Raw genomic sequence first — 20480 nt, 5'->3', positions numbered from 1 at the left:
GTTTAGTCATTATAATACATAATCGATCATTTGCGACAAGACTTGTAATTTACCAATTGTTATAAATTTTTTTAAACTAATTTTTATTGTTTTCCGCGTCTCACGCCTAAACGCAAAATACGATTTCCTTCAAATTTGGCTGGAAATATCTTTTCGTAACGCACAATCGACTGATCGATCATTCGCGAGAGGACGTGCATATTCGTAATTGTTATAAACATTTAAATAATTGATCTATACCGTTTTTTGCGCCTCACGCCTAAACGCAAATTACGATTTCCTCCAAATTTGGCTGGAAATATCCTTTCTTAACGTACAATTGAATGATCGATCATTCGCGAGAGGACGTGCATGTTCGTAATTGTTATAAACATTTAAATAATGGATCTTTATCGTTTTTTGCGCCTCACGCCTAAACGCAAACTACGATTTCCTCCAAATTTGGCTGGAAATATCCTTTCTTAACGTACAATTGAATGATCGATCATTCGCGAGAGGACGTGCATATTTGTAATTGTTATAAACATTTAAATAATTGATCTATACCGTTTTTTGCGCCTCACGCCTAAACGCAAACTACGACTTCCTCCAAATTTGGCTGGAAATATCCTTTCTTAACGTACAATTGAATGATCGATCATTCGCGAGAGGACGTGCATGTTCGTAATTGTTATAAACATTTAAATAATGGATTTTTATCGTTTTTTGCGCCTCACGCCTAAACGCAAACTACGATTTCCTCCAAATTTGGCTGGAAATATCCTTTCTTAACGTACAATTGAATGATCGATCATTCGCGAGAGGACGTGCATATTTGTAATTGTTATAAACATTTAAATAATTGATCTATACCGTTTTTTGCGCCTCACGCCTAAACGCAAACTACGACTTCCTCCAAATTTGGCTGGAAATATCCTTTCTTAACGTACAATTGAATGATCGATCATTCGCGAGAGGACGTGCATATTCGTAATTGTTATAAACATTTAAATAATTGATCTTTATCGTTTTTTGCGCTTCACGCCTAAACGCAAACTACGATTTTCTCCAAATTTGGCTGGAAATATCTTTTCTTAACGTACATTTGAATGATCGATCATTCGCGAGAGGACGTGCATTTTCCTAATTGTTATAAATAGTTAAAAAATTAATTTTTATTGTTTTTTGCGTTTCACGCTTAAACGCAAGGTACGATTTCTTCCAAATTTGGCTGGAAATATCTTTCCGTAACGTACAATCGACTGATCAATTATTGGCAGAAGGACGTGTATTTTCCTAATTGTTATTAAAATAAAAAAAGTTAATTTTCATTGTTTTTGTGCCTCACGCCTAAACGCAAGGTACGATTTCCTCCAAATTTGGCTGGAAATAATTTTCCGTAACGTACAATCGACTGATCGATCATTCACGAGAGGACGTGCATTTTCGTCGTTGTTATAAATATTTTTTAAATTAATGTTTATTGTTTGGACCTGTGAAACCGTTACGTCTTCGACGTCGGCTCTGGGTGCGGTAATGTACTTTGCAAAAAAAATCGTTGCATTATTCTGATATTCAACTATGATTTGCAAAAATGCATTTTCGTAAAAATTTCTCATTTACGGTTAATTAAGTCATTCTAGACTTCAAAAAATTTTTTCGTAGAAATTTGAAGACAGAGTGTTTCTTGTATTTATCTGATTAACGTAATTAACAATTTAAAAAACCACTAAACAATTAATAACGATCGCGAATGAAAATCACATTACCAGGGAATTATTAACGTTTGATTGAATGGTGTTCCCTGGAAACGCCTATATGACGTTCGGCCCTAGCTGCTCGGCGTTTGACTGCTGCCTTTGGCTGCTAGCTTCAGCTACATAAAAGTTGTATCCGCTTTCAAATTTTCCGTATGTATACGATTCGAATAACTTTCAGAAATATTTCTGGTTTTTCTTTCTTTATCCCTCTCTCTCTCTTTTTCTCTCTCTCTCTCTCTCTCTCTCTCTCTCTTTCTTTCTCTTTCTCTTTCTCTCTCTTCTTTTCTTTTTCTCATCGTCTGTTATCTTTTGTGCAACTTTCTTGTTTCTCGGTAATTAAACGGGATCCATGTCAATTAAATTATCCCCGCCGTGTTTCACATGTGATGTGACGGTTCCCAGACAATGAGAGATACGCTCTCATAATCGATAGTAGCTCGGCTATTCATTAGTCATAAATGTCACAGTATAATCGTACAATAGTTGCAATAATTGCTAAAATAGATATATTATAATTATTTCCATTTTAATTATATTGTAGTGATTTGTAATACGCAGAATGTTTTATAATTAATACATCTACTTTGTGTGTTGTTAAAAAATTCATATTTATTCTTTATGAAGAAGTTGCAGGAATAACGATAATCGTTTCCATCTCGTCGTGCGCATTAAGAATCATAAGAGAACATCTTAAGATTCTAGTTCAAGTTTTTTAAGTTTTAACGCGTTTGAATTGTCTCAAATGTATTATACCTCTGCTGATAACAGTCATAACATTTAAAATGACGATTTGCCATCACGAATGGATGCTTTCAGCGCCGTTTAACTCTTCGTTCTTTTCGCCTCGTTTCCATTTCGCCAACGAAAAGTATTTCTTCCCATTTCACTGTCGAGAGCATTTCCTCTCACCAGAATGACCAGTAACAATTAACGAAATACCTCGAATCGGCATGACCGCTGAATTTAATCGCGACATTATCATTACGGTTTTAATGATCGAAGGTGTGTCACTTAACCCGTCTCAAAAATTGGTTAAAATGATTTGTTTTTTTCCCCGGAAACGAATTATCTTTTTATCGAAGCTGAAACGAGAAACGAGTCTTGCGAAAATAAGTTGATATAAAATATTAAATTTTTTATTCGAAGAAAAACTGTCTATTGAAAAATTAAAATACATATCTTCCCAAGCCTTTATTCAATACTCGACTTTTTCATTTTCAGCCCTCATTTCCATTTCGAGCGATAGAAAAAGAAGCGTAGTTCACCGTTTCGCATTCGATATTTACTGCCAGTCGCGAGACGCTGGCGCAATTTTAAAGGGGCGCCTTTAAGGGCCCTCTTTCGCGCGCCAAGATGAACACCGGTGGTTTACCGTGGGTTATTTTCAATCCTCCAAGTTCGACAATTCGCATCCCGATGAAAACGTTTGCCGACTAAACGAGTCCGCGCTTCCGAAGGCGAGCACGAAAAAGCGGAATGAAGGAACGAATGCGAATGAACGAAAGAATGAATCTTCCGTGTCGCGCACCATCGTTTTTTATGTCTTTTCACATTTTTCCATGTGCATTGCTTCGCCATTTATGCAAGTTTGCGTTTACACGGCATCAGATATGCATAAAAGCAAGAAACTGCAATAATTTGCGAGCGCGTATTAAAAAGAACGTGATTCGAAATAATCATAATTTCGATTCGTATACACTATATACAGGATAATTCTTCTAGATTTAAAAAATCAGTGCTCTTATAATTACAATTAAATTAGAATAGGTAATTATAATAAATAGGTAAAAATGCTTAATCTATTTCTTGATTATATATGATATGCAACACGTAATATTACGTGAACTGTCGGGCGAGCGTGTCAAGATTATATCTGCGCGGTTTGCGTTTTCCAATGCTGCTCACGGTGGCGATTTTAAAGACGCAGGAGAGGAAAAAATTGCAACTCACGCGGCGGCTACGACGAGGGTCAGTTGATATTGAATTCGAAACGTACGAGATCGGCAATATCCTTCAGGCCTCCACCCCTTGCATTCCTCGACAGAGAAAGGCTTCCTCTTACCGGGCATCTCCGATAAAGCCACGAGAGGAGTGGAAGGTTTGCATGCCACGCTGCACGAACGCGCTCGATATTCCGATATCCTGATATCGGGAGTGTTTCTCCTCGCGACATCCTCGCCTCCTCTCCGGGATGTACACCCTCTTCATGGAATTTATTATCCGCTCTCAACCTGCGCTCTGTGCACTCTCACCTCCTCCCGTGCCCGTCTTCTCTCCTCGCTACGCTGAAAACCTTCGAGGATCACCTTACTGAGGATTCGGCAGTTTCCATGCCGCGGTGGTGGCTGTTTTTCCACGAGACTCTTTTAGACGAGGCAAGTCCTGATCCAGCCAAGGACTCTAATAGTCCTTTCGTTTGCGGGAAATCCCTTAGGAGCAAAATCCTGTAATCGATTGTCGTTGGTACACGAAGCTGATAAAAATTTTACACGCAAAAATGGCTTTCTTAAAATAACTCGCGAGATACGTACGAGCGCCTTAATCGAATTATTTGAATCTAATGGTGAGTTAATTTTTTATTTGGCAAAATTATTTAGTCCGCGAATTTATTATTTGAGTTGCTGAGTCTCCTACGAATTATTCTGGACTCGAGCTTGTCTACTTGTAACCATTTATCACATAGTAATCCAAAGTGCACCGTAATTCATCGGCTCGTTCATCTTATTGTTGCAGAGATCCGCCTCTCGGTATTTTGCGAGCTGATGACCTCGCAGGCAGTCGTGCACTCACCTCCGCATCGACTCGATCGAAGCACCGCAGTCTCCCTTCAGCAACGCTGAAGGGTCAACGCGCGTCGTGGTGGTGGGTCAGCGAAAAATGCGATAGAAACGGAGGGATACGACCACGAGGAGAGGACGAGGCAGAAAACGGGTGGGTTTGTCGCCCGATGAGAGAGCACCATGTGCTCTATCGTTCTAGTCTGGCGGCGGAGGGCTGTCCTCCTTGGCACGATGTTGCTGCTATTGTCCTGGGGAACAGACGCGGCGGAGGGCTGTCCGAGCATGTGCGCGTGCAAGTGGAAGGGCGGGAAGGAAACGGTCGAGTGCGCGAATCGCGGTCTCAAGGGATTACCACAGGGCGCCCGAGAGGAGACGCAGGTGCTCGACCTGTCAGGCAATCATCTGGTCAGTCTACCGCCGGAATGTTTCCGCGTTCTTGGTTTGATCAACCTTCAGCGACTTTATCTGGGAAAATCTCACATCATTCGCATTGACTCCGAAGCGTTCGTTGGACTGGTCGGCCTAGTGGATCTCGATTTGTCTGAGAACCAAATCAGTGAGGTGCCTACGGACACGTTCGCGTCCTATCCGAATTTGATGAGGCTTTTGTTGAACGGGAATCCGATCACGGAGATTCGCCAAGGCGCATTTCTCCGTCTGATGCATCTGACTAATTTGGAAATCAGCAACTGTGAGATAGAGATTATCGAGCAGAATGCTTTCGAGGGCCTTCAGTCGTTGGAGTGGCTCCGGCTGGACGGCAATCGACTTACTTACGTGCCAGATCACACTCTGCCATTGGGTGGAAATCTCAGGGGATTGACTCTTCATAATAATTTGTGGCAGTGCGACTGTAAATTGAGAATAATGCAGGCTTGGCTGAAGGAATCGGCTCCGGCAGCGCCGCAGGCGTCCGAACCCGTCTGCGAATCTCCTTCGAGACTGCATGGCAAACAAATCAAGAGTCTCAAGGTCAACGAATTAGCCTGCCTCCCGCGTATCGATCTTCAGGATCATTTGGAAATCTATGAGGGCGAAAATATTACTTTAAAATGCGATGTTCACGCGGTTCCGACTGCCAAAGTTACTTGGTGGTTTAACGGAGAACCATGCGAGTTGCAGCATGAAAACAGTTCTATAGTCGGCAGTATTTCTACGTTTCCAAGGTAAGCAAATTTGCAGTTTCTTGTTGTGCGAGGTTTTAATAAAACTTAATCCATGTTTTTTTTTGTTTTGAAACGCACTTTTTTGAATCTATTCTAGATGTATCTATCGACAACGAGGCGGGACCAACATGAGCAGCACGCTGTTCCTTTACGCAATTGAGTCATTCGACGAGGGCACTTACAGCTGTATCGCAGAAAACAGTGCAGGTTCAGCGGTGGCAAATCTCTCTCTTCGCGTGCTCTTCCGCGAGAAACCCACCGTAGAGCCACCCTCCGACAATCCCGGTTCTGGTTACGTGGCCGCGATTGTCGCGGGAGCGCTGGTAGGCACTCTTCTGGCACTAGGCTGTTTGGTAGGTAGTGTGATATACTGCGCGAGAAAGCGGCGTCGTGATCGAAAGCGCAACTCGAAGGCGTTGGTGACGCAGAGCAAGTCGGTGCTGCCAATCACGAAAGACAACTCTAGTACCTCTTGCCGAAAAGGTAACGGTAGCTTGATCGGCGGTCTCGAACATCAACAAATGGTCTCGTATACCGAACGTGAAATTAATCGTGCGGCCACTTTGGAACGTCATGAACACACCAGGAACAATCTTCTGGATCGAGATGCATATCCAGTGGCGAGTCCAGTTGCCAAGTACCTAACCGAACCTGATCTGATTAACGAAGTGCCCGAAAACACCGAGGTGGGTTACGGTCAGTTATACGGTCGGCATCATCAGCGTGCCAGCGCCGTTGATCGGCAGGTACTAGAGTACGACTCAGGTTATCCGTTGCAGCCTGATCTACGACCGCAGCCAGTTATACCCCAATTGAGCTATCTGGATCAGGATGGCTACCCGCTCAATTTTGGCCTGCCCAAGATTACCTTCACCGCCAGTACTCTGCCTAGACTCCGGACACGTATGACGGAGCCAGGCTCTGCAGCCGCTCCACCGGCCAGATATTCGCGCGAGGCCGAATTCCTCGCAAGATCCCCGGGATATGATCCCATTTTACCGCGAACCGACGCCAGGTACACCGCCGAGGGTTATCCCTATCCGGTGCATCAGCATCAACATCAGCATCAACATCAACATCAGCATCAGCAACAGCAACAGCAGCAGTCGCAACCGCAAACGATACAGCCACCGCCATCGATTCAACCGGTCGAGCAACCGATTCAGCAGCAGCTGCCCATTCAGTCGCCAGTCTCGCCGGTCGCCGTTTTCCCAGATGTACCCTTTATACCATCACCCCCCGCGGCTTATAGAGGTGAAACCACTCCGTTGTCGCCGCGGTCTCTCCTCAGCAAAACCGCTCGAGAGGCGGCAGCCGCAGCCGCTGCGAGAGCGGAAGAACTCCAACCACCGAATCATCCCGAAAGTCCCGACGAAGGCTACGTGGGAGACGCAATGGATGTTTGAGGACTACGAATTGAATCCGCGATTATCAGATCTTAGAAACGCGGAAGATCCTGGATCCAGTGTGAAGAAAATTATTGTATTATTTGTTTTCCTCGAGTTTACTCTTAGTGTATTTATCACTGGAATTGTTTTGGGGGAAAAAAAAATCGATTTTTTTGCGAAAAATGTCATGACAATTTTTTTTACTTTAAAGAAATTTTTTAACTGGAAGAGGTAAGTTTAATGATATTGCACAAACTTTTTTTCAGTGTTACCACTTAAAATGTAGTTAGTTTTTATTGCTTGATTTTTATCAAAAGCAATTTTATTTCAGGACAATCATTTTTTTAAGTTTTAAGAGTTTACACATGCATATCTTTGAATATCCTTACTTTATTTTAATCGTTCCGAATTTAAAGAAATTTATTTGAGGATAGAAAAATAATCGTTTTTATATGTGTCTCCGATAAAATCACAAATCAAGAGGAAAAGCCTGTCCTCGTTCTTTTTGCTCAACATATTGATTCAACAGACAGAAAAACGACATTTATATTTGCATAAGATTGGTGAATAGTTTTTTATAACCTCCTTCCATGCGTGTCAAGCATAAAGACGAACAACGAGATATCAGCATCAAGGAGGAAATCTGTCCTCGTCATGCCAGATTAATTCGCGGAGAATAACAGGGTCCAGGATGTGATTGGCGGAACAGGGCCACCCGAGACGGCACGAACAAAGGACTCGCCCTGACGGTGGAGACGTAATAGATTAATCACAAGACATGTCGCTATGGTGTGCAGTCCTCGTCAGAGTCAGGAAAGATGGTGGAGATGTTCGCTGGAACGCGGTGATTCTTGCATTCGTGTATTCGAAGGAAATCGACTCCGAAAAATTTACGCGGATCGCGTTTAAATGCAGAGAGTGCTTTTTCGGACACCAAGATGGCGACCGGATTTATTTAAACGGCGTGTCGCGCTTGTGAAATACGACGACGTCTTTTGGACACGATCCAAGGAGAAACGTTCGGTCGCGTTGAAAAGGAACCAAGATGGCGTGACTGATCCTTAAAGTGATAGATAAATGTTTGGCGGACTCGATCGAGTGAAACGCGCCTCATGGACCCCGAAGGCGCGCTTTCAGCATCGCGAACGAGAACGTGACTGGTGCTCAAAGCGGCTCTACTGGCGGGATTCGCTACGGAAATGTGAAATTAATTAAATTTAATTGTTCATGTTGATCCTGCGACCGACAAAGTCCACGATAAACCGATTGCGGGACGAGCGATGTGCATGTAAAATATTAATAAGAGGAGTCTGCCCTTTTTAATTATAAATATTATGAATATTTAAAACATTTAATATTATTTGCTGCGTCTTCTGTGAGACACAATTTTAAAAAATTGTTTTGCAGAATTATTAATACATCAAAGAGATATAAAATCATTCCTGCTCCTTTTAAATGTGTTGATATGATTGATATAATCTGGTCGCTTCGATTGTTCTTAATGGCTCTTGGATTATTCCGATATTTAAAATCGACAACAGCGTTATAGCCCACACGTAATATGGGATACTCATTACTTGAAAATCTGCTCAAGCCATTTTTGTACTCCTTCCGACAGCACTTTATTTCAGATTTATGACATAAATATTATTTATTTCTATGGAGGATTCTCTCCAGCCTGGCGTTTCAAGGCGGAGGCGCAACTGTAGCGATTCTGCTGTAGTGATAATAATGTTAACTTGGTGTTTAAGACTGGCGAATTGTGAGATTAGGAGTGTCGCGATGACGCTCGACCTGATGTACAGAAACCGTTGAACGTACGAGGATGTTCTGAAAACGGTGTATACCAGAATCTGATCGAAACGAGAAATTCCAAAAGTAAATTTACTTTAAAGAGAATTTAATCTTGAAAATTTTTTTCTGTGTAAAAGTTAAGAAAATCAAGGTTTTTAAGAAACTTAAGAATTAAAAAGTTCGACATTGAATTTTGTTTATCGGAAACATAAAAAATTATGAAGTATGTAGTTTCTACTTTTTATTACTTTGTCTTAGTTAAGCTACTTATTTTACTGAAAAAAATTTTGCAAGGTAGCTCCAGCTCCGAAGTTGGTATACGTCTCTTTTTGGATATCCCGTACATCTATATATATACACGTATATATAAATATATAAACACACACACACACACACACACACACACACACACACACACACACGCGCGCGCGCGCGCGCGGATATATATATATATATATATATATATATATATATATATATATATATATACATACATATTATATGACGCGACACTAAAAGAAAAGAACATTAAGCGACAAAAAATCGGTGAAAGTAGTTATTTTTTAAAGGTGTCTTCGAAATTACGATTCGAGCTGGCTTCGCCCTCTCAAATAATCAATCGATGTACAGCCGATAGACATGCAACATAATGAAAATTAATTAGCATTATTTCTACAGGAAAAGATTTTTTGTGTAAGTGTAATCTTTGTACAAGTTCGCGAATTTAAACCGTTCAGAAAACTGATGAGTTGATGACAAATTATCATAACGGCAAGGTGGCGCCGGATGTGACGGAAGAATGCGCCGCGAGAAAGCGTCGAGTCCTAGAAGGTCCTTTCATCGTCAGAAGTACCCAGCGACGAGGAAACTGGTTTCCTTTCCGTCGCCGTAATCACGACGCGATTCACGGATGAACAGTGTTTGCTTTCCAGTCTGGCGACTCGCAAGGATATAGAATCCTGCCTGTGTCCTTTAAAGCTTCGCCGTCGAGGTAACTCGAAATTTGTCTTCGCCTACGAGTTTCGTATATAACAATATTTCATCTTGTTCCGGGGCAAGTAATTTATTTACATTTTGAGAAATTTCAGGCAAAACGAGAATGTTTGAAACAAGAAGTGAAGAGAAATTCTTATTACGCTTGCACCAGGAAATAAAAAAAATTGTTTATTTTAGTCGGTAAAAATTTAATGTTTTAAATTACGCAAAAATTTAACATTTTCACAAGTAAATTAATGAAACGGTAAATTTTTAATAACATACAGTTGAAATTGATGTAAATTATTTTAATTTAAATTATTATTTTTTCCCCCAATTAAATCTAGATTTACAAGTATTAACACATGATTTGAAAAAAAGGCAAATATAAATAGAAATTTTAAAAAAATTGTAAACAATAATTAAGTGATACATTTAAATTTGATTGCATGTTTTTGGGGGACGTCAACTTTCGAAATTTGAGTTATATTGAGTTCTAAACGTAATTTTACGCATTGACGAAATTCTGTGAAAGGAGTTCTACATTCATCGTTTCATTTAATTAGAAACTTTTTAAATGAGCTTGTCAACGAGAATAACTTCAACACGCGCGGTCAATTTTATGAATTTCGATTAATTTACCATGAATGGACAGGTCATTAGGTTGTATTTTCTATAAAAATGCATTAGAATGTAGTATTTAAAATATTTAATCTTTAGAACATTAAATTCGAATCTGATAAAATATATTAGAACTTAAAACAAAGATTCAACATTTTTTTATATTAAATTTTTTTCTTTTAACTTCTTAATATTTTTATATTTATCTTAAATTTAGGAAAGGAAAAATATATACGAAATATCGCTTAGATTACGTTTTAATTGAGAGAAGTGTTTTGGAAATTAAATAATTAGAAAACGCATACCGTTTTATATGTAATCACCATTTCCTTAAAGAACTATCTTAAAGAACTTCCTTAAAAGATCTCACTTGTAGTTAAATAAACAACGTCGTTAAATCGAGTTAAATTACGCGAGGAAATGCAATGTACTTCCGCGAGGAGAATTTCTTAAAAATAATTATATCACTTTATAACATTAAAAAGATTAAAAGTGGATGATTTTACACTTTTAAAAGAGAACTGATTTTTGAAGATTGTGTTTTTTTATAGGTAAAACATTTTTCATAGACTTTTCTAGACGCGTCATGCATATTTATTCGCATCGATTAAAATTTGCGGTGAAAGAAAAAATAAAAATTCAACACATTCGAAACAATTCCTTTTTTGCGAAAAAAATCTGGAACTGGGAAGTTTAATTTTTTTTAGTTTTTACTTCGACGCCGTGCTTTCAAAGATTCGTTTTTTTTTGTAGATAAAAATTTATCATCGCAATGTGTTGCTTCTTTCTTCGTGTGTATTTATTTTTGTCGAATTGACGAACGAGCAGTTAAATGCGAGAACAAGAAAAACAGTAGCAAAGTTTAACGATCTTGCTCGCGGGCGATATTGCATTCGCTGGTTTGTGGCTCGTCCGAGTTAAATGCATTCCTCTTTTTCCATCGATCCCTTTTTATTTCTTATTTATCCCTTTTCGCTTACACGCGCTAATTATAACCGCGGTCGCGAGCTTGCTCGGTAACGATCTCACTTTTTTTTTGTAAAAACACGACGGAAAGCTTTTCCGGATTTTCCGCGAGAATCCGTTAAGACACGAGATACATTTTTCGAAATGTATTTCATAGAAGGAAATTATACGAATGGAGTTATCTTTTCGTAGAGACAATTCTCGATTGTTTCAATGACTCTTTCGCAATTTTTAATATTTTTGGTGCAGATGGAAAGCTACAAAATTCCGCTCTGATAAATCAGTCAAATTAAATTTCGCAAGGAAATCATACGCGCGGAATTTCATCGTATAAAGGCTTAGCGTCCCGAGATCGGTCGTGAATATTAATCGGCTTTCCTCTCACCGACTCTCGCGCAGTGAAACATTCGAGCCAGGGAAAATCTCGCGAGGAAGGCAACCCCGTCCTATTAACTTCCCTCGCATTCACAACGTGCTGCTACGATGCTTTCCGCTAAATGTAATCACACGTCGATGCATTAATCAGCTGCTCGACGAAACTCATGGTAACTCCATCCGTCGGATATGCACATCAGAAGTTAAGGGCAGTGATGGCGGGACGGCAACGTTTCTTGCTTAAATGGAAAATGTTCCAATATTTCCCCTTCAAGGATTATTAGAAGTTGTTATATTTATTTGTTAAATTTAACTTTAAATATTCGACATTTATAAATTTCGTGGCTCCTGAAAACGTTTGTTTCGGAGGAATGTTATTTGTATAATGAAGCAGAGATAGTGTGAAAATGTCCAATCGATCTCGATTATTCTTGTTCTTTTTACAGCGTGTCTTAAAAAAAATTTTGTAAACATGAAGTTCATGAATTTTCATGTTGCGAGATCGATCAGGAGAAAGAGTGTATATGACAGGAAGATAGCGAAAAGCAAGAGAAAAAAAGAAAGAGGGAAAGAGGATAACATTAAATATACACGGGAAAATGAGGGCCGAAGCCACATTCGAATCGATCTCCTTCGAATCCACCCACCCTGCCATTCCGCCTTCCTCTTCCCACGTAAACTACCATCCTTTTCTCGACCATAAAACTTCCGCGAAAAGTTACAGCTCTCCGACGCTCGCAGCACAATCTTGCATATATGGACAGGCGCACATATACACTCATTTACGTACTTACTTACACTTATACAAAACACACGCGTACACACACACACACACACACACACACACACAATTTCAGGTACACATGATGTTCCGAACGATTGAGCAATACGATTTGTATTACCGTGTATAACATAATGTATTCGATTCTGCACATGTCGTATGTACTTTGGATGTAGCGAAGGATTTTTCACGACTGATATGAGATTAAAGGAATAAAAATAGCTTTTGTATTAAAAATCCTGTTTTTTACGTTTACGTATCATATTCCTATTCCCGTTTCTGCTATTGTTTTCATGGAAGAATTATATAAGCGGTCTTCTTCGTGAAAAATCTCGGTCACCAAGTATCATAGTGGCACGACATTATGAAAAGTATTCTTTATAATTTCTACATTTCTTATCTCGCAAATTCTCATGTTTTCTCTGAAAGTTTATTTAATGATGTATGTATATTTGTATGTTAAAATTTTTTATTCGTAAAGTTTACTTTACGATATCATTTCTATAATTATTTTTTAATTCATCTTTGTCTATAGTATTACTATTTATACAATTTTGACTGTACATAACAATATTCGATTAAATAACAAAATCATCTTGCAACAACATGTTTAAGTGGTCGCGAAAAGGTTGCGGCGCAGCTCGGAACTCGTATGCTTGCGGAGGAAATCGTCTGAAAGAGAAGTGCAACCGCAAAATAAAAGGATTTGGGAAAGAAACGGCCGCGACTCGAAAACACGCGCATAATTCGAGATATTTTTGTAGTTTAACTTCACGTTCTATGATTTCATGATTTCCATCTAACCCATTGCCATTTAAAGACGTCAGACTTTTCTGGTTACACGCCAAGAGGAGAGAGGACTTTTGACTATAGACATTACAAAGAAAAACTACAAAGTAGCTTATATCCGGCATCTTCTCGGGAGGATCTCTGAGGAAACTTAAGACAAGAAGATAAGAAGTTTTCTGCCTGTATCTGTAGATCGCAGGTAAGTCTAGTACACAGAATATTCCACATAGACAAGACACTTACATATCAATACTATCGTATTTTTCGTAAAAAAAGTAAACATCTTTTTGGCAGGATTTCTGGAAGAAAAATGCTTACTCTTTGATAAGAAATATAATATCAGTCACTCTTTCTCTGTACCCTACTTAAATGAGATCCTGTCATAAAAAGGGACTGTCAAGCAAACTAAACAACACTTTATTGCATGGTAAGAGAGAAATGATTTCGAAAATAAGATAATGAGAAATTATTGAAATCCAGAGCGACGCGTGTCGTATTGCACGCGATGCAATTATTTGTCGCTCCGACAACAGTAATCGATGACACGAACCCACCTCGTGTAATTCTCTTGCGAGATGAATTCGACGTTTTATTAATGTCGCGGGGTGGAGTTTTAATTATGGACGCGGATATACTGAACGCAGTATCATGCTTAATACGTATTGAAAGAGATGTTATCATGTAATATTAGCGTGTATAATATGAATGCATCTGTTAATGCAACTGAAAGTTTAATCACAACTGATATGCTAAATCATAACAAATATTTTATATATATAGTGAATATAATTTATTATAGTTGCTTTCGCATTTGCAATGAGAGTGTTTACTGTTCACCGTGCGTTTAAACATATTTCTAGCCTATATGTGACGCATAGATCGTCACGTGCGCGTTACATTGCATTTTTCCCAATTTCAAGAAAATATTTTCGCCAGTCGCAAAAATAAAATTTATAATAGGAATAAAATTCAGTAAGGGAATAAAATTCACGACGTGGAAAAGAAATCCACAACTGTGAATCGCGAAAGGAAGGCGCCCGTAGGAAAATATCACAAGACTCGTAGCATGACAAAACTCCGCCATAATCAATGTTCCTTCGCTTCGGTGGGTCTCGGAAGTTACGATATTGAAATTTCGCGCGGTATCTATTACTCGACGTAAATTTTATTTAATTAAATTGACCGTCCTTATTCTCGCATAGAAATATTTGTTGCTTATATTCAATTCCATAAGGCTACGAGCCCTTGGTAAATTTACATATTCAGAGAAACACGTATATCTTACTGTTGTTTCATCATTTTATCGGAAAAATTTTAGTGGGGTAAGGAAATAAAATTCACGGCTGTGGAACGACAGTGCAGCTCACTCGGGAAGAAGAAATGTCACGTAACTCGCGCAGTCGATAATCTTTCACTTCGGCGCTCTTCACGGCAGGCTGAATCGTCTTTCCGTGAGTTGCGCGCGACGCGAAACTTCTCTCCGCGCACCGTGAAAATAATTGGACAATTTTTGGTCGTTACCTCACCAAAGTCTTGATCTCCCCTTCGCCTCTCTTTTTCTCTTACTCCCTTTCGGGAATTCGCGCATATTTGAAGAAACTTTCTTAGAGACTCTACAGTTCTCGTAAGATCCGACTCTCGCTAGAGTCGTTCTCAAACAGCCACGTTAATATTCTGACAAATGACGAATAGGATGAGTCGCCAAAAAAAGCACGACGATTACTCTGTGAAATAATTGGATCTATGGCGGAGAAACCGCTTAGAGTTTCGCAATACTTAATTATTCTCGTTATGATTCGTTTGACTTTGATAAAAAAAAAGAGCTGTGAAAAGAAAGAATTAGTTGAGAAGAAAATTATTTACGAAAAGTCGATGATCTAAAATGACGAGTTAATCATGTAATATTCATACTTCAAACAACGGACGTAACAATAATGTTTCTTTCGTCTGTTATAAATAATTAAAAATGTTTTGAAAATAATTAACAAGTCAGTGGTGCTTAAAAAATTTATTATTGCTTACTATGAATCAATATGTGCATTGTTACCCCATGCAATATTCACGCATTATTCTGTAGAGTACAGGTCCCTCACACGCGCAATAAAGGCACATGCAAATTTGTAAACAAATAAAATTACAATAACCGTTCAAACTCGCTCGTTAAATTGCTTGGCATTAACATAAAATTACGAATTTATATCTTTACATGTCCAACTTTTCACTCGTGATGCCCGGCTGTGGAAAAATACCCGGGCATGTTTACGATTAAGTGAATGGACGTCGCGCGTCGTGACGTGAGCTGCGCTAATCTACGTTACACTTTGTAAAATTTCAGCGTAATAAATGTGAGCGGTATAGGTACATAAAGTTTTTTGGAAACAGTCATCATTCTAATTTGGTCGTTGACCAATTTTAGGTTCAAGCATTTCTCTAGAAATAATGTAACGCATAAATTTTATTAATGGCATACAAAAACTCGGACTAATGTAAGTAACAAAATGATTCGCGGAAAAAATTCGGTCACGCGGTGCGACGACTGGAAATCTCCCGTAATAATTTCTCGGCGACGCGGAAACGCCGGCCGAGTTTTACGGCACAATTCCGATGGTCCCCCTCGTTCGTTCCTCCCATCGCCACGAGCTATTTAACCTCCCTATCTCTCTTTACGGATATTAAACCTCTGCTGGAGGCCGAGTTCGTTGTATCGAGCAGTCGAAAACTAAGTGGGCTTTCAACCCATCCGGAACGTAAAGCGCTGCGTCCGATCGTTCTATAACTGAGGGAAGCTGTGGAAATTGTAAAGTTGCAATTTTTAATGGGAGCGGTACATAAATGAGAATCGTACGGATCCGAAGTTACAATGGAAATGGGCTGACGTATATAAGCTGTTTATTTGTTTAATTCTGCTTGTGCGCACTTAATAAATTACATTCTAGAAGAGTCGATATTTGTACAGGATTTTAAGAATCTCCTTAATTAGAGCTTGTTGAAACTTCTATAATTTCAAGACTCTTTGTAGAATTATTTAAGACGATTTATTTATTTGTCAAAAATTGTCTGAAGATGTATGTACGGGATTAGAAAAGCATATTTAGTTAAAATATACATCTTTATCGCGCGCAAAGGAAATAAAGTAATTCGGAATATGCCGTTTGTATTATTATTTGACGGCAATATTGGAAGGAGAAAGAATCGATGAGGAGTTTCCAAGTGGCCAATAATTGCATCGACGTTTTTTTCCCAATGAGAAGCTTGAACAATTCTATTACGATTGCTCGTGATAGAAACACCAGTTTGCTTCCGGTCGGCCGACACGCCGGAAGTCGGTTAGCAGAGGTTTAACGTCCGTGAAGAGGTTGAAAGGTTAAACAGCTCGTAGCGAAAGGGTTCGGGTACCGTAAAACTCCGAGACGGAAATCTTGTATCGACGCTCGTTCGACGGCGAATCGAGTCGTTTCGAATCGTCTCTCGGATCGCTCCAACGATCACCGGATGCGTCACGGGAACGAGTCGAGCGCATTTCGAAACGATCGAACAAATAGCGGACGCGCAGTGTCGAAACTTCGCAGTGTGATGGTATTGCCTGTCATTATCAAAGCGCCGCCGGTTACGGCGCTTTAATGTCCCGAGTAAATTTTAGTAATGAGATAAACTGCGATCTGAATATCAATATCACTGGAATATAAAAGCACGCGTGAAAATTCGCTGAAATTATATAATCCTCACAAAGATCCTTTTAATTATGCATTAACTGTGCCCAAAATTAGCTATACAATTTGCGATGGCGCGATAACAAATTAGCGATTGTGCGAGAGAAAAACGGGGGACGGAGCGCGAAAGAGTAAATTTATTAACTCCTGCCATCGATAGAATTTATTTATTTTTTTTTTTTTATTCTCTTCGGAAATTTGCCCCAGTTTGTCGGAGAACCGATCTGCTTCAATCTCACCGCAAGTATTTTAAGCGATTCTGATGTCGCGAATTATAAACAGGAAATTAAACGGTACCCTCGAGAGCACAGCATGCAAAGTTTTCCTTCACCGGAATCGGAGGACCGCAATCCCTTTTCTCCTTTTTACCACCCCTCCCCCCTTCCCCCGGTTCGACGTAAATGCCATCGACTGATTCCAGGTAACATCGCGAGCGGGAAATTAGAATGCGAGTACATTGCACGTGGAAGTGCTTCGCCCTTATGCGACTAGGGCGGAGCTTCCTCGTGGGACTCAATTACGAACGCCCTCAGCTTCGCTTGGCGGAAGAATTTTCCGACGCAACGAAGCAAGTTTTCGCACTAAATGCGCTACTTAACCTCCGTGAGTATGCGCTCACGGTGAGCGTGTGCCGTTCACTTGAAAATTACACCATCAACCGGCATACCGATCGTCTACGGAACGTCGCTTTATGAGTATACTCGATTCCCCGCGGTTGGGATGAATTTAACAGCGCGAGATGCAAAACATTACGAGTTACCGCGGTAACTCGCGATTCAAACTGCTTCCCTCCTGTTTGTGATAATTTATCATCTTTCACGGAGTACTTTGCTCCCTGAACAGCCAACATGAATGGACAATCTAATCTTCTCTCCAACCTTCGTCGTTTTTCGTCAGCCGTAACGGTTCTGCTCGCGTCCGTTCTCACAGAGCCCGCAGTTGATTCGCGTAGGATTTTACGAGTCGACGTAACCCGTAAAGAAAGTTTTCAGATATAGAACCCTTCTCGCCCTCTTACGCCCTACTCGCCTATTTCTTACTTTCTTGGGTCCTCCAGGGCTTCTTCTTTTCCTATCTGGCCACAGCCTTTTGGGAGATGTCGTTATCGACCCACCCTCCTGTCGCTTCCTCGCAGTAAGAGCGAGATATCGACTGTTCCTTCCTCTGGTTTATGCTTCTTGTCGGACGCCACGTACTTTCAGGGACTTATCTAATCCGCATTCGATTCGTTTCCGTGTCCTTGTTCATCATTCCCGTTAGATATCTCGTGACACGAATAGTACGGAATGAAACGCGATCTACATTTACCTGTAAAAGAAATTGTGATTTTCACCATTTTAAACATACACTTTTACGAAATTCAGAGATCAAGGTAACATTCGGAAATTTTTTATTCGTTCCTCGCAATAATGGAAGGATCGTCTCTCGAAATTTGATTGACTTTGGTCGTAATTACGCAAATGCACGATCGGCGAAGAGCGCCAAGTGATCCACAGAAAATGCAGAAGGGATGAGAAGTCGTAAGTGGATCATCCTGATAACACTTGGACGAGTCTGGCGAAGTCGCCATTTCCAAATCCACTTTTAGACGCTTACCAGAAACGCTTACGGAAAACAATAGCGTATCTCACCTTCTTCCGTCTCCGTGAGAGATTTGAACAGTAGGCGAGATTTCCTCGTTAAATTTCGAGCGAAAATTTTCCGGATCGTACGTCTCAATAAGGGTGCCTCACTGAGCGACTCGATTGAATCTTGACCGAGAAGTTTTCGAATCGCGAAATAATTTCAGATTGTCTACTTATAGTAAATTTATCTTTTGAGGCTTATAAATTATTCATTTTTATATAAATGATCTTCTTAGCACGTACATATGCATTGTGCTATTTATCTTTGCTTTTAATATCTCTTCTACTTGTTCATGTAAATTCCATACTGTGTACGTGATGTTATGTGCACGAGTATTATTTTAGTATGCCTCTCAAGGCGGAATGGACTTGGAGTGTGATATAATTTCTCACTCTTCTCCACCCTTCCTTCTCTCTTTTTCTCACGCATCTCATTCTTGGTGTTTCTTCTCGTGGCGGTTAGAACATCAAAGAACATGTTCGCAAACTCTAGACGCGCTATGCACATACGCTAAATGGAAGGCCAAAACATTTTTGCAATTCCGCGCCAGTCACCATTTTCCGGAACGCGATCCGAATGCGAGCAATTGGCGAACTGTTCGAAACTGTTTTCATTCGTTTTCCTGGCTCGGAAGCGGACCCAGCGGAAACGGACGAGTCGTACGGGGAATTGCGGAATACGATTTTACGCCGGAAGAAATTTTCTTCCGCGGAGAAGGAGATCGCTTTGCCGCAATTGCTTTTCGCAGCTTTGCTGACGTTATTGACTATTTACGAGCCACAACCATAAAGTCAATCGTAGCTCGTCGTGAACATAATTTCTTACGTTTTCTTTTTTGTATAAAAACGTGCAGCTTGTTTATATATTCAGCAGCGTCAGAGAGAAGCGAGGTACGATATTAAACACGTATAAATCAAAGAGCCTTGCTGCCTCGATAACTTTACCGAGGATAAATTTGCATAAGGTTAACAAAAAAATCATATCTTTCACACGCTTGGGTTCAACAATGTCAGCAGAAACCGTACTCTATCTGTTCGCTGTACCATGTCTACGGAAGGTTTTGCATAATGTCTTCCACCGAATTTCATAGAATGGGATCCCATCGCGCGTTTCAACGTGAGAGTTCTTCGAGAAGTATTCTCTTCCGACGACGAGTACAAATTGTCGATACATAAAGCGATTCGTATTACGAAACTTTTTTCGCGCCCAATGTATAAACGTCAAGGAAGTCGTTTGGAGACCGGTCGTGACAAGTGATACACGTCAGCGAGCGATCAGAGACGGACAGTTATTTATTGTCGTTTCTCTATCCAGACTCGTGAGAAATGTAAGATACGCTCCACTCTTCGCACTCGCCACCATCCTGTCCGCAAAATCTAGTTGCAATGATTGTACATGAGGCTATAATTTAATAATTGCATATTTCTTATGTTTAGATTCAATAATTTTGTCACTTTTATGTTTAACATTTTTAAGGTTTAATTAAAAGCTTGTTTTATTAGCTTGTTTAAATTTATTTCCGACTGAAAGAAACTTTCTTGAGTAACGATATAAAAGATCAACATCGAAATGATACAAAAATTGCAGGGAATTAGTCATTCACATTTGCGAATCAGTTATTCACATTCTTTCAAAACAAGTTGACAGTTTTACATTAACCAGATGAATGTTATCGAATTACATCCTCGATATTTTACAGAGGTGTGGGCGTTAAATAAATAAAAACTTTTAATTGGACGACACATTCTGTCGCGAAGACTCGCGGAATCC

The 20480-nt window shown here is 39.9% G+C and overlaps 1 protein-coding gene across 1 annotated transcript in view; it reads left to right on the top strand.

Annotated features, from left to right (window-relative positions):
• Nucleotides 1-8951, top strand: part of LOC105833134 (leucine-rich repeat-containing protein 24) — a 100120-nt gene extending 91169 nt beyond the window's left edge. The window contains exons 3-4 of the mRNA XM_012674607.3: nt 4473-5685; nt 5783-8951. Coding sequence (XP_012530061.1) covers nt 4700-5685; nt 5783-7091 — 2295 coding nt within the window. The 5' untranslated portion in view covers nt 4473-4699 and the 3' untranslated portion in view covers nt 7092-8951. The remainder of the gene's footprint in view (nt 1-4472; nt 5686-5782) is intronic.
• Nucleotides 8952-20480: the final 11529 nt, after the last annotated feature.

The sequence above is a fragment of the Monomorium pharaonis genome, chromosome 1 (genome assembly GCF_013373865.1).
Source record: "Monomorium pharaonis isolate MP-MQ-018 chromosome 1, ASM1337386v2, whole genome shotgun sequence".
Lineage (NCBI taxonomy): Eukaryota > Metazoa > Arthropoda > Insecta > Hymenoptera > Formicidae > Monomorium > Monomorium pharaonis.
The sequence above is the reverse complement of the archived record's forward strand: the minus strand, read 5'-3'. Positions and strand labels throughout refer to the sequence as shown.